This window comes from Camellia sinensis, chromosome 13, assembly GCF_055761805.1.
Source record: "Camellia sinensis isolate YWXY chromosome 13, ASM5576180v1, whole genome shotgun sequence".
Classification (NCBI taxonomy): Eukaryota; Viridiplantae; Streptophyta; class Magnoliopsida; order Ericales; family Theaceae; genus Camellia; species Camellia sinensis.
Window position 1 is genome coordinate 40825621 of NC_138973.1, and position 15199 is coordinate 40840819.

Sequence of the window (15199 nt, forward strand, 5' to 3'; positions counted from 1 at the left end):
AAAAACAAAAAAAAATGTCTTATTTTGTTTTTAATTATTAATGAATTTTATCAAGTTATAATATGGATAATTAAATTTTATTTGTGATGAAAAATTCCCAAAACATTTATTGCTCCATAATGGTGTGTCTTATCCAATTTTACCCTTCTTATTTAATATGAACAACAATTTTATAAATAATTTTAACTTAATTAAAATTTAAAATTTTAATTGTAAAAATTATTAATCTTATACTTATAGTTTTGTTTATGAAAAATCATTTAATTTGAACAATTAAAAACAATTTAATTATAAATTTCTAGTAAATTAAAATTATTTATCAAACTTTTTGTTCATATTTTAATGAAAAAGATAAAACTAAAATAAAATATACTATTATGAGCAATTGAATTTTTTATAACAATTTACAAAATAAAATAAAAGATTTATTTGTTAATATTGAAATTTAACATAACTCAATAATAATTTTCAAAACAAAATTGAATTTATTTATAATTTTTTTATTTTGATTTATGATTTTTTTTTAATATAATATCATAACTTGTACAATTAAAAATTATTTTTTTTTTAAAAATATTTATAACATTGTTGTTCATATTAAATAAGGGATAAAATTGAGATAACATCCACCATGATGGAGCAATGAACTTTTAAAAAATATATTATGAAAAATAGGATTTAGTTGTCCATATTAAAACTTGATAGAACTTTACCTGTTAATAGCAAAATAGGGCTTATTGCTTATTTTCCCTTCTTTTAAATGAAAGATGGAACTAATTCAATAATGGGAGACTTTCGTGTAAGTCTTAATAGGTGAACTTATTATCCAATAGATCCAGTGATAATTAATGGCGTATTTCTTCAAACACTATTAAAAAAAATTCACTAGTTGTTAATTTTCAGCAATAGTTTAAAATTTTTGTCACAAAAAATATCACTAATTATAAGTTTTAGCGACAGTTTAAAAAAATTATCACAAAAAATGTTACTAATTTTCAACTTTTAGAGACAATTTAAAAAATTCATCATAGAAAAATATCATTAATCGTAAGTTTTAACGATAATTTATAAAAAATCATGATAAAAAAAAGTAATACTAATTGTTAATTTTTAGTAACATGTAAAAAATCGTCACAAAAAATTATTTTTAGTGACGATTTTATTAAGACTAACTTTCAATAAAACTTGTGGTGGCAAAAACGAACACAAAAACAAAATTTAAATTATATGTGTTTAAAATTAATAACAATTTTTTAGTTGTTTTATTTGTAGCCTAGGCACCATAGGAAAGTTAATCACTTGTTTGGTTTGGATTTTTTAAAAACAAATTTTAGAAAATTCCACTTTCTTATTTTTCGTATTTTTTTTACTGAATTTTTTTAATATTTTAAGTAATTTTTTTAATTTTTAGACACACCTAACATAAATACATTTAAAAAGTATAATTTTCGTGAAAAAAAAATCTTTAAAAAATTCACTAAATAACAAAAATACAAAAAAAAAATACAAAAATTCAGTATATTTTTCATATTTTTGTGTATTTATTAATTTTTTGAAATATTTTTTTCACATATATTTTATTTTTTAGATACATCTAAGTAAGGTGCATCTAAAAAAGTAAAAAAAAAATTACCTAAATTTTTTAAAATATGTATTAAAAACAAAAAACACGAAAAACGAAAAACTTAATTTTCAAAAAGTGAAATCTAAAAAATTAAAATCAAACACACTGAATTCTCCTCAATTTGGGGATCTAACTAGAGAGGTCATGTTAATGACCTTATGATAGACGTATTTTAACGTTTATTTTGTAATGTCTATTAAAAAAATAATCCATGTCAAAAAATTAAGATTATCTAGCATTGATATTCATATGATTGGTTCATGTTTATTTTAAAAAATAAATTATTTATTTTTAAAATTAAACTTCATATTTTTTTTTTCTTTTAAGATATGTGATTGTACTAATTTTCCTAGAAGATGCTATTGTGTTTACAATAGGCAAGATAGTCAACGGATTTGACCGAACACCATGGAAAAAAAGAAAAATGTTAGTGCTCCCACTAATTAGGTGACAGTGGGTCCCGCCATTAATGATGTGATGTTTTGGTCTTGGAGTTGTATTTTTTTTTTTTTTTACTTTTTTAATGCATTAGTGCTATTAGTGGTGATATTTTTAGTGGGATGAATCATTGTTGGGAAAAAAAACTGGGTTGATTCAAAGAAAATTAAAACCGATTGGACCCTAGTGTCTCAATCCTATTTTGAACAATAGGCTAAAAGTTGACTTTTTACGTAACTTGAACCTTTCCTTTTCCGAATCCTTCCAAATTCAAAATCACCTTATTTTGTCGTTTTGATATTTTTTTTTTTTTTTTTTCAATAACGCAGAAGAAGAAGGAAGAAGGGAAGAAGAAGGAAGAAGAGAGTAGCAGAAAGAGAGAGAAAGAAAACCACAGAGAGAGAGAGAGAGAACACCCACCAACCATTCAGATCTAGAAAAAAAAAAAAAAATCAACCATTCATTTTCAGATCCAGAACATCTTCATCATCAACAACAACATCACCATCATCATCATCAACACATTGATATGAAAAAAAAAATGGTTGATTTGAAAAAAAATCACAACGATCGATCTGGAAAAAAAAAAGGGCTGAAAAAAAAAATCGGAGCGGAGGCGATGGCGATCGACGGCAACCCTCTTTTTCTCTCTCCATTCCCTCTTCCCCTCGCTTCTCTTTCTCTTTCTCTTTCTCTTTCTCTTTCTCTTCTTCTCTTTGCGTTTAAGACATAAAGGAGGGAAAAAAAGAAGAAGAAGAAGAAGAAGAAGGAAACTGTCCAAAACGACATCGTTTTGGGCAGTCGGGAGATTTGAGCTACAAACCATTTTCCTTTTATTTTTTGTTATTTTTTTTAAAAAATATATAAAAAAATAATATGACTTAAAATATTAAAAAATAAAAAATAATAATTTTTAACCTTACTGGAAAATAAGCCTCAATCTTTGTTTGGAAAACAACGTCAAGATGACCATGTACTTTGAATCAAGATGGTAAAAGCGTCTCTATTTACTATAATATATAAGAGTTTTAAAGATTAAATTTTTTGGTCTCTAAAAGTGAAAATTTTGTTACAAAAGATATTTAGGGACTAATTTTCATCGTCATGATGATAGTCGCTAAAATGTGGTCCCAAAAAGTCAAAAACAAGGCATTTAGTGACAAAATTTTGAAAATGTCACTAATAAATAGACTTTTAGGGACAATAATTTGGTCTCAAAATGATTTATTTTTTGAGACAAAAAATTTAGCCCCAAAGGGATAATAATTCATCACGAATGTCCAATTTTTGTTGCTAAAAATATAATGACGATACTTTTGGCAACAAAAGTATTTGGTCCCCTAAAAATAATTTTGTCCTTAAATTTTTGTTTCTAAAAGCTTTATTTTTTGTAGTGATTAAAATAGTTAAATTTTAAATTAAATTTTAATTAAAAGTTTTATTCTTATTTTAGTTAATTATTTTTTCAAATACGTTCTCTAACATTTAATTATCTCAAAACCAATAATTTGTTGTATCCGAATTTCAAGAAAGGCAATGTAATTTATGCCAAAAAAAATTATATTGAATTCATATATAAAATGATGTGACACTTTATGCTCCGTTCATCTCAATTTAAAATATTTTATTATTCTAACTTATATTTTCAAAAATATTATATATAGTAAATGCAATTTTTTAAGTAAATATAATTTGATGAAAGAATTACTGATATCTGATCAATTTAATTTTTTACCGGTATAATCTACTCGATATATTCAAAAAATTGAACAACTCTGATTATCAAGTTGGGAGCCAAAATGACCCTATCACCTGTTTCCTGCTTCTTATAAGATAAAATTAATATTAAAAAAGATTAGAAGTTAAAAGTATTTTCTCTTAATTTTTTGATAATTATTTTTTTTTAATTTTATTTATGCATCATAGGTAATAAACAAAAACTGCAAGAATATTTTAGCACATATTTTTAACATAAAAAAAATTATAAGCATCACAATAAATTGTACCAAACATTTTTCAGTCACCAATATTTTCTTTTTCTTTTTTTTTTTTTTTTACAACAATGATACATCTTTTTAATTTTAGAGCTCTAATTAAGCTCTAATGAAATGAAAAATCAAAAAAAAAAAATGCCAAAACATTACAACACATCACAATGGAACTCACCTCCCATTAGAACTCCTATATTAGAGCTCTAAAACGTTTTTCTTTTTTAAAATGTTTTGGGCGGTAGATATCATGCATGGAGGATGATACAAAAAATTATCAATATTTTCAGCTTTGAAGTTTTTGAAATAACATGCATTTGCAACCACATCCATTGTGATAAATAAATAAAAATTAAGGTAAATTGCACTCACTTTTTCTGAGATTTGAAAAAAATTACAGCTAGTTCTATATTTTTAATATAATTATACTAGTCTCCCTTGAACTTTTAATTAGCATAACAGTTACGCTCTTCTTCATTCATTAGTTGTATAAGTAAAAAAAAAATGGTATTATCATCTATTTTTTACTAAAATATATATTTATCTTTATTTATCTTAGTGTCTATCATTTGCATTCCTTTCATTCACTTTAACCTTTACTGTAAATAAAAAAAATTATTATGATTATCTAAAAAAGTATCAAACTAACTATATTTTTGTTAAACCTTATAAAAGGTGATTCCCAAAATCAAATACAGTTGCAATCACTTTATATGGAGTAGTTGCACAAGGACTAAAGTCTCTTTGCATGATGGCCTTCTTTTGATTGTTTTGGGATTGGTTTACTCGTCATTTTCCAGCAAGGAAAATACTTGGCGTTGAAGGGTTATTCGGTGCCGTTAGGCATGGATGGGCGGTATTTTATGGGATTATGAAGGATGGAATTCATGATTTTGTGTTGGATCATAGAAAAGTAGTAAGGGACACTTCTTTTTCTTTCTTTGTTTTTTTCCACATAAATTTTCACCAACCATGTGAACAACAATTACATCTTTATGTTGTGTTTGGTTGATGGATTTGAGGAGGGATTTGGAAAAGGAAATGGAAAAGGTAGGTGAAATATGAATAAAACATGCCTGTTTGACTATTGTATTCATTTGTTTTGTGATGATTTGTTTACATTGGTAGTAGTGATTGTAGTATATTCACAACTAAAATTTTCTACCAGCTTTATCGTGTCTCTAGTTGTGATATAGACATTTCATTGCTTTGAGCCAACACGTAATTCGCGTCATTAGAATTTCTCTCTACATAAAAACCAAGTTATTTTGGTTGGGACAATACTATAGTCCCAGTAATCAATATTAAAAGCACAGTTGACATAGTTGGTCTGTCTGCAGGATATTTTTGCATGCATAGAAGATCAATCTGTATGCACCTTAATACCTCTGACATTGGAAATGAATCGTCTACTCGTGGCTCTAATAGCTCACATGCCTTTCCTTCAGTTCAAAGTGTCAACGCCTGAAATGATTCAATCCAAATAGACTTGTTTTATTGTGTTTTTCTTTTCTTTCAATTTGAAAACTATTTTTAAAAAAATTAAGCAACTTGCTTTTCAAGGAACAACAAAAAGTTGTGTTCAAATTTTCGAATACTATTTTCTCACAAAATGAAGATGATATGAAACTTATGGGTGTTTTTGAACAAAAATAAAAATATAAAAATATAACCAAACTAGATGAACTTACATGTCCAATAAGGTTAAAATAATGGTCCGATGATGGAACCGCATATTGCTTTTTCCACTCAGTATTTCTAAGACTATGACTCCAAAGTTAAAGATATTGGATTTCATTGAAAAGAGACCGTCAATTGCATATTACATGTAACCGTTGCATACCAAACAATTTAGAAATTAGAGCGAAACAAGCTTTAAAGATGTACTCAAAAATCTAGTGGCTTCTCTTAGCTAAGCTTGTACACTCACTGAGTTCCAACCACCCTTCTTGTCCTTGGGGATGATTGATCTCCTCCAAAAGCCGTAGCTAGACCAAATCCGAAATTTTAAGATTCATCTCACAATCCAATAAGACATTGCTAGCTTTGAGATCCCTATAAATAATTCTCAATCTTGAATCTCAATGTAAATAAATAAATAAAAAAAAACTCCTTGAGCAATCCCAACAATAATATCTAGTGTTTCATCCATGTGAGTGATTTACTTTTTGTGCTTTCTATATGGCGCTTAAGGTTTTCTTTAATTTATAAGATTTTAAAATTTAATTCTATTTCAAAAATAATATATGCCTATGCTATTATTTATAAAGGAAAAAAAAAATTGCAAAAAGGTAGGTTAAAGGTGTGGCATATTCTTGTTAATGTAGACCAATGCCCAGTAGCAAGCAACAATTTTTTGCCCCTTACTGAAAAAAATTTAGAAATGCCATTTTTGTTAAATTGTTCATGGAATGGTTGATCTCTTCCTCAACTGTTGATGTAAAAAAAAAAAAACTTCTATAAAAGCCAGGTCGCTTAGACATAGTTGGCCTGTCTTTGGGGCATTTCTGCACGCATAAAAGACCAATCTGTATGCACCTTAGTACTTCTGACATTGAAAATGAACCCTCCACCAGTGGATCTAATAGCTCACATGCCTTCCCTTCTATCCAAAGTGTCCATGCCTAAAATGATTCAATATAGCCATAACAAAATTCAATAATTGGCAAATATAATTGTTTTATTGTGTTTTTCTTTTCTTTCAATTTGAAAACTATTTTTTTAAAAAAAATATTTAAAACAACCTATTTTTCAAGAAACAAGAAAAAGTTGTGTTTGAATTTTTGAACACTGTTTTCTTAAAAAATGAAAATGACATGAAACTGACAGATGTTTTTGACTAAAGAATAAAAACTATAAACATAAAAAACAAAACAAACTAAATGAACTTACATGCCCAAGAAGGTTAAAATTATGGTCTGGATGATGGAATCGCCTATTGCTTTTGCCACTCAATATTTCTAAGATCATGACTCCAAAGCTAAAGACATAGGATTTTATTGAAAAGAGGCCATCAATTACATATTCCGGTGACATGTAACCACTGCATACTATTACCAAACAATTTAGAAATGAGTGCAAAATGAGCTTTAGAGATGTACTAAAAAAGCTAGTGACTTCTTAGCTGAGTCTGTATAAGGAAAAAGAGTATGCACTTACTAAGTTCCAACCACTCTTCTTGTTGTTGCGGATGATTGATCTCCTCCAAAAGTCCTAGCTAGGCCAAAATCTGAAATTCTAGGATTCATCCCACAATCCAATAAGACATTGCTGACTTTGAGATCCCTATGAATAATTCTCAATCTTGAATCTCGATGTAGATAAAAGCCCCTTGAGCAATCCCAACAATAATATCTAAGCGTCTCCTCCATGTAAGTGATTTACTTCTTGTGTTTTCTACACCTGCTCTGAATACAGGGGCTTAAGGTTTTCTTTAATTTATAAGATTTTAAAATTTATTCTATTTCAAAAATAATGCATGCCATTGGTTTTTCTGTCACTATTCTATTTCAGCACCTACTTGGATAGTCGTAATCAATTTCATTGTTTGATGAATAATTATTAAGAAAATAGTGAACAAGAATACCCGGTGATATATAGGATTGCTTACATTATTGTAGTGAGACAAACTTCTTCTATTAATGTACTTTTCTGTTCCATTGGTCAAATATGAATTCCAAGGTAACAATACATAGATGAGGAAGGTCAAGAGGGCAAACCAAAAATGAGAGAATCCAAGCTTCCATTGGGCATGTACTCGTAAATTAACATTCTTTCTTCTCCATGGATGCAACATCCCAAAAGCATAACCAGATTACGGTGTTGAAGTTTGGCAATCAAAGTCACTTCACTTTTGAATTCATTAAGACCTCGTTTCGAGGTAGTTGAGAGCCGTTTGACAACTATCTCCTTTCCAGTTGATAGCAGACCCTATGATAATCAACATAGAGATTTAGTTTGATCATCATGCGAAAGCTAATAGCTTTTTTATTTTTTCCTTGTGAAGAATTCCATTTGTCCATTAAAATAGCTAGTGTAGGAATGGAATAAACTAACCTTGTAAACAGGCCCAAAACCACCTTCTCCAATTTTATTTGCGTCACAAAACTTGTTAGTTGCCCTGCTAATGGTGACGATATCAAAGACAGGTAATTCTACTTTTTCTTCATCATTGATCTGAATGTTGCCTCCTGCCTCAGTTAATCACAAAACACAAGAAAATTTAATGCTTGTCAAGTTTTGTTCTGCAATTGAGAGTGAAAAATATAAAATAAAAAATAAGTAGAAAGAATGATCACAAAACACAAAAATTTACAGTTCACCCCACCAATAGACCTAAATGTCCATAGGTAAAGACAATCAACAGATCCACTATAATAGGATATCACAAGTATATTAATTTTTCCACACACACACACACACAACAAAATCTAATCAAGGGTTGTGCAAAATCCAACAAAAACATTTAGAAGATGAACCATGTAATTCTATCCCACCAAAACATGCTCTCTATGATGGAAGGACACCCACTCACCCTTTTGGCACACTAAAATCTCTGGCACACACACGTACTAACACTACACCATAGATGATAGAAATTAAGGGTCCAAATTATTAAAAACCAATATTGAAAGATATAACAACTTTAGTAATTAAGTCCATGTAGTTAACAAATATATATATATATATATATATTTTAATTTTTTTTAGGCAGTAGTACAAGTAGCTCCTAATAAAGTAAGCAAAAATATAAAAACAACTAGGTCCTAATAAAGTAAGCTCAGCCTGCCTCAGAAGCATAACAATAAACACCTTACCTTAGCTACAAACCAACAAACACCTTAACAGACATGCAAGATGAATGAAAAGCAGTTTATTTTTTTCTTTTTCTTTTTTTATCGTCAAAAGAAAATTCATTGATGTAGAACAAAGTACAACGGGTATAAAAAATTACATCAATATAAAACAGGACAAGAAATAGCATCAAAGCTTTAGAAACACATATCTACAAGTTGACACATGCACCAAGCATATCATGAACTATACCAAAGCCTCACACATAAACAATCCACGGCAAAGGCACCTAAAAGAAACAAGCGCAGTGATTGAGGGCCCGACGTTTCGGGGCTCGAATGCCCCGAAATTCCGTTTAAGGTAAAAAAAAAAAAAAAAAAAAAAGGAAAAAAGAAAGAAAAAAAAAAACAGTTTCCAAAATTAGAAATTAGGGGCATTAGGGGCAAATTTTTTAGGGCCACCAATCATTTTTGAAGAAACAAAACTAATAACCAACAATGAACTGAAAGCCACGCCTAAAGTAATTCCAAACAAAGAGGCATGATCGCTAATACCATACCAAAAGGAATTCAAAACCAACTGCAATTCCAGAACAACCTGCAAAGCACCCACAAAACCTATACCAAAACAACGTCCAAGCTAAACTTGATCCTTAAAGCAAAGCAAAAAAGAGCGTCATGCATCTACCAAAAAAATCACCAAGGAGACAGCCACGGTCGGATCAAAAACTTCCCAAAAACACAGCACCAGAAGAGACAACAAACCTTGAGTCCATGTAGTTAACAAATTTTTTTTTTTAGACAATAGTACAACTAGAAAGCCCTTATAAACACCACCCCTGACAGCAAAAACATAAAAACCAGCAGTTCCAAATAAAGTAAGCTCAGACTCCCTAAGAAGCATAACAACAAACACGTTAGCTACAAACCAACAAACACTATAACAGGAACAAATGCAAGATGAAGAAAAGTAGTGTCTTTTACCTCTTCTTCTCTTTGTAATCACCAACCAATACACCAAGGGGATCGTAATAAGAAGCAACAAACGGCCACTATCTTTCCATGTAAACTTCTGGGCTTCTTTGAATATTGTTGAGCTGCTGAAAACAAAGAAAACCGTACACACTGACACTCCTTTTACTAAATATCACTGCCCTCCTTACTTCTGATTTCAAGGTAACAATCTCAACCTTCTGAGAAAATATTTTCCTCTACAAAATAAATTTTGGTGAAATAAACCCAGATCAAGTTTCTTTGTGAAAAAAAAAATACATTGATTAGATGAAGAGATTTAATCAACTTTGATTGTCTTGTATATGACTTTTATGGTCACAATTGTTCATTTTTCTTGGCACAAAACATGAAACTTGCTATTAAAACTTCAGCATGGGCTAACAATCTAATTTAACATACCTAATTCGTCTGCATCCACCCGTACGTACAAGTCCAATCCCCCATTAGAGAACACTCTTGTATCCGTCAAATTCCCATACCACGTGATGCAAATGCCTCCTCCTTCACTAGTGTAAGCTGAGCATGAACAATTTCTCAAACACTTGTCCCTCACATGCTTCCATTTTTGGTACTGAAAAACCCAAGTGCGAAGGTCTCACCATTGGACACTAAAACGTCACCGTCTTCAGGGTTCATGGTTTTCAGGTTGGCGATTTCTCAGTGATTGAGGGATAATAAAATGTCCCTGTAAAATGCCATATTGTCAATTTTCTTGGTCTATTGCTATACTTTTTTATTTTTTATACTTGGGGATGGATTGTTAGATGTCTTTATAAAGCTTGTTTAGAATATGAATTGTTTTCTTAGTTTTATAAATTATAAATATTTTCTTGTTAGAATTTTTTATTTAATATAATTAATAAAAAAGATAAAATTTATAATTATTCTTTTATACAATAATAAAATTATTAAAATTATTAATTAAAATATATTTTTGACATCATTAAAAATTATAAATTGATTTAATGATTTATTAATAAAAGTGATCATTTTGTTATATAATTTAAAATTTGCAGAGACTAGATGTAATTCTTAAAACTATAAAGAGCAAATTATATTTTAAACAAATTTTAAGTGTGTATTTATAGTTTATCCAGTTATTATTGTCTTTACAATAGTTATTATTGTGTTTACAATAGGCGATATAGTCAATGGAATTGACTAAGTATTATGGAAAAAATTGAATTTGTTGACTAATCAATAATAAAATAATACTAGTCCATAATAAATTATAAATATATCTATTGAGATTTACTTAAAATATGAATTGTCTCCTATGATTCTAGAAATTACATCTCATCCTTTAAAATTTTCAATTTCATAACAGATAACCCTTTTTGACTAATGAACTATAAGGATCAAACTCCGTAATAAATTCACGAGTAGTGCCAATCTAAAACAGTTTGACTAATGAAATACAATGATCAATGTGTTGTCAAGAATCAAAACGAGCGCATATGGCTCGAGAAAATTGCTGCCGAGTCCAAACCCCAAGGGACTATTTAATCCAACGATACCAAGAAATAGCATCTCCTTGAAGGTGCACTGCAACCAAAGGAACCATCTGTGCATCTAAAACACCATTAAGTGCTTGATATTGTTCAACCTGAAATAACCACCCTTCAAGATCAATATCGTTAAATTTTGGAAATTCAATTCGGAGAGTTCAACCCTGAAAATTTGGACCAACACGCCGATCATCGTCGTCGAGTTCTATACATGGATTAAGATTGATGCCAGGTTAGGGAAGGTGAGCTTCACATTAGGGGCAAGGTTGTTCTTGCCAGTCCTGCAACTACGCTTGGATATTCCTAAAAATGGTATTATTGGCTTGTCTATCATGTATCAACTCTTGCATATTAGTAGACACCACGTCCATCCTAATAGTGTCACGACCCAAACCCGGTACCCAAAAGCTCGGCGTCGCAACAAGATAAAAATAAAATAATTTAAATAATTTTGTAGTCGTAGCGCAAATGAATAAATTAAATAAATTAAAATAAAATAATTGGGTACCTAATGTTTATTAAAAGGAAACAAACATAGTCATTTGGGCTTTATTTTATTCCAGGTGTCCAATTAGAAATGTAGACTGTACAAAAAAAAAAGGAAAAAAAAAAAACACTGTGGTTTATCCCCCATTTTGATCCTACTAAGTCTTGTTACCTGAAAAGGGTAACAGCTATACGCACATGGCAGAGTGAGAAATATTATACTGTGAGTATAGGGGCACAATATAGCCATGGGTAGTTATTTAAGCTAAAACATTAACATAATTTAAGTTGCATAAATAAATTATTTAAATGGCAGAAACTGAAATACATAAATTACATTAATAACTATAACCATGGTACAGAACAGGGGTCACTAAAGTGACAATCACAACAGGGATCAATAGATCCATGACAAACAGAAGATCACAAAGTGGCCAAACATGGGCCAATGATTTTTTTTTAAGTCCCCAAGGCATGGGACTCCCATAGTGGTACTTATAGAAAATAATTGTGTATAAGATTATTGTCAAATAATCTCTAAAATTTAAACAAATATATCCATGGATTTCAATTTAATCAAATAAAGTTCATAAAATAATTCAAGTAATTGAAACATTAAGGTGTCGTTTGGTAACACTTACGTTTTCAGTTTTCTGTTTATATTTACAAAAATTTAAAAAACTCAAATAAAAACTTGTTTGGTAAAATTTTTAATTTAAAATTAGTGGTCTCAGTTTATAAATTTGGCCAAAAAATGAAAACACAAAAAATGTGTTTCCGTTTTGAGTTTTGAGTTTTTTTTTTTTTTTTTATCACCCAACACTAGCTACCACCCACCACCATTTTCCACCACCGTCTTCCGACACCACCACCAACCACCCACCACCACCTGCCACCACCACTCACCACCCACCTGCCACCACCACCCACCACCCACCACCCGCCACCACCACCCACCACCTACTAGCCACCACCACCCACCCCTCGCCGCCACCGCCACCGCCACCGCCACCACCACCACCCACCCGCCACCCACCTACCACCACCACCCACCACCCACTTGCTACCACCTACCACCAGTCACCCGCCACCCACCCACCCACCCACCCACCCACCACCCGCCACCATTTTCCACCACCGTCTTCCGACACCACCACCAACCACCCACCCCCCACCACCACCTGCCACCACTACTCACTACCCACCTGCCACCACCACCCACCACCACCCACCTGCCACCCACTCGCCATTACCACCCACCCCTCGCTGCCGCCGCCGCCACCACCACCACCACCACCACCATCACCCACCACCCACCCGCCACCCACTTGCCACCACCACCTACCACCCACTCGCTACCACCTACCACCAGCCACCGTCACCCACCCACCCACCCACCCACCACCACCACCACCACCACCACTCGCCACCACCCGCCATCCACCACCACCACCCACCATCCGCCACCCACCACCGCCACTACCACCCACTCGCTACCACCTACAACCTGCCACCGTCACCCACCCACCCACCCACTCGCCACAACCCGTCACCACCCGTCATCCGCCACCCACCTGCCACCACCGCCACCCACTCGCTACCACCCACCACCCGCCACCGTCACCCACCCGCCCACCACCACCACCGCCACCTACACGCCGCCGCCGCCGCCACCACCACCCAACCGCCATCCGCCGCCCATTTGCCACCACCACCCGCCACCGCCACCCACCCACCCACCCACCACCCGCCATCGTCACTCACCCACCCACCACCACCCACCCGCCACCCACTTGCCACTACCACCAACCACCCGCCACCACCACCACTACCACCACCACCACCCACTCGCTACCACCCACCACCCGCCACCATCACCCACCCACCATTACCACCCGCCACCACCACCACCACCCACCCGCTACCACTCCCCACCACCCGCCATCTGCCATCTGCCTACCACCACCACCCACTCACTACCACCCACCACCCGCCACCGTCACCCACCCACCGACCCACCACCAGCTACCCACCACCCACCGTCACCACTTTCCACCACTGTCTTCTGCCGCCACTTGTCACCACTTGCCATTTCTCACTCTTTTTTATATTTTATTTTTTTTTAAAACATTTTGTCAATTACCAAACGAGTTTGTAGTTTATGTTTTTCTAAAAATAAACAAAAAATAAACAAAAACCAGTTTATAAAATTTTTGTAAATATAAACTGAAAACGTAAATGTTACCAAACACACCCTAACATAACCATAAAATATAAATTATATAAAATAAATTATAGTAACTCAAAACATTCGTAAAATATATTATGGTAACTCAGAGTATAATATAACTCACCTTAAGATTGACCATTAGTCTTTATTTTCCTACTACAACTCCCAGCTACACTCTCTCAGTTCTCGAAGCTTACCTCACTACGAATGGTTTTCAATTTCTTACTTCTGAAGCTTACTGCATAGGTATTATTTATAGACATGTTTGCATGGTTTTAGATTAGGTTGGCTTCTTCAATCTTGGCCACCTGTCTATCAGGTGTTGTTTTTCCCTTTTTTTACGCGACCATTATGTGGCCTAAGCTGATGATCACTTAGGCTAAGTTTGGCAACCTAAAATAAGTATACACTTTTTATCTTTTTTCCATCACATCATCTCTCTACTTTTCTGCACATCTTTTCGTAAAAAGACAAAAAGTGCACTTATTTAGGTCATCTCAAACAACCCCTTAGTTACCATCCTATATATTAGGATGGTGATTAATCACCATTTTTTTTTTAAACCTTTGATTTAATTTGTATTAGGCCCAAGGTTTTAATAATCTAATTAGATTACATTTTATCACCTACAACCATAACACTAATTATTATTATTATTATTATTATTATTATTATTATTAAAGAATTCTATTTATTACAGTATTGAATTAAATTTACAAATTCGGGTGCCACAAATAGTAAGAGCAGCAACTTGTTCTTTGAGTTCCTTAATTGTCATATTTGTAATGACCCAATTTTTTTTTTAAATAGCCAGGGTATAATTTAATTGAACAAATTTTCAAATTTGATTGCTGTATAAATTCTGTGCAAAAATAGTTCGGTTTTGTATTTTTTTAAAATAGTTTTTGATCTCAGAAAGTTATGAAATTTTTGTATGTTGTTCCCATATGAGTCTAGCACATTGGATAAAACTTTCAAAATTTAATGATGAGTAGTTATTTTATGAAAATTCATGGACTAATTGATATTCAGTTTAATTCATAGCAGAATTTGAAATTGAGTTTTTGGTGTTTGGACCAGGATTTGAGATAAATTTGTTAGGACTATTTTGGTATATA

The 15199-nt window shown here is 32.4% G+C and overlaps 1 protein-coding gene across 1 annotated transcript; it reads right to left on the reverse strand.

Annotated features, from left to right (window-relative positions):
- Positions 1-7019: 7019 nt before the first annotated feature.
- LOC114278202 (G-type lectin S-receptor-like serine/threonine-protein kinase At4g27290) lies at positions 7020-11699 on the reverse strand. Its single transcript, XM_082900447.1, has 7 exons — positions 11577-11699; positions 11370-11463; positions 10257-10451; positions 8107-8240; positions 7770-7980; positions 7210-7452; positions 7020-7100 (listed from the first exon to the last, which is right to left on the reverse strand). The coding sequence occupies exons 1-6, from the start codon at positions 11697-11699 to the stop codon at positions 7349-7351; spliced, it is 861 nt and encodes a 286-aa protein (XP_082756573.1). The 3' UTR covers positions 7020-7100; positions 7210-7348.
- Positions 11700-15199: the final 3500 nt, after the last annotated feature.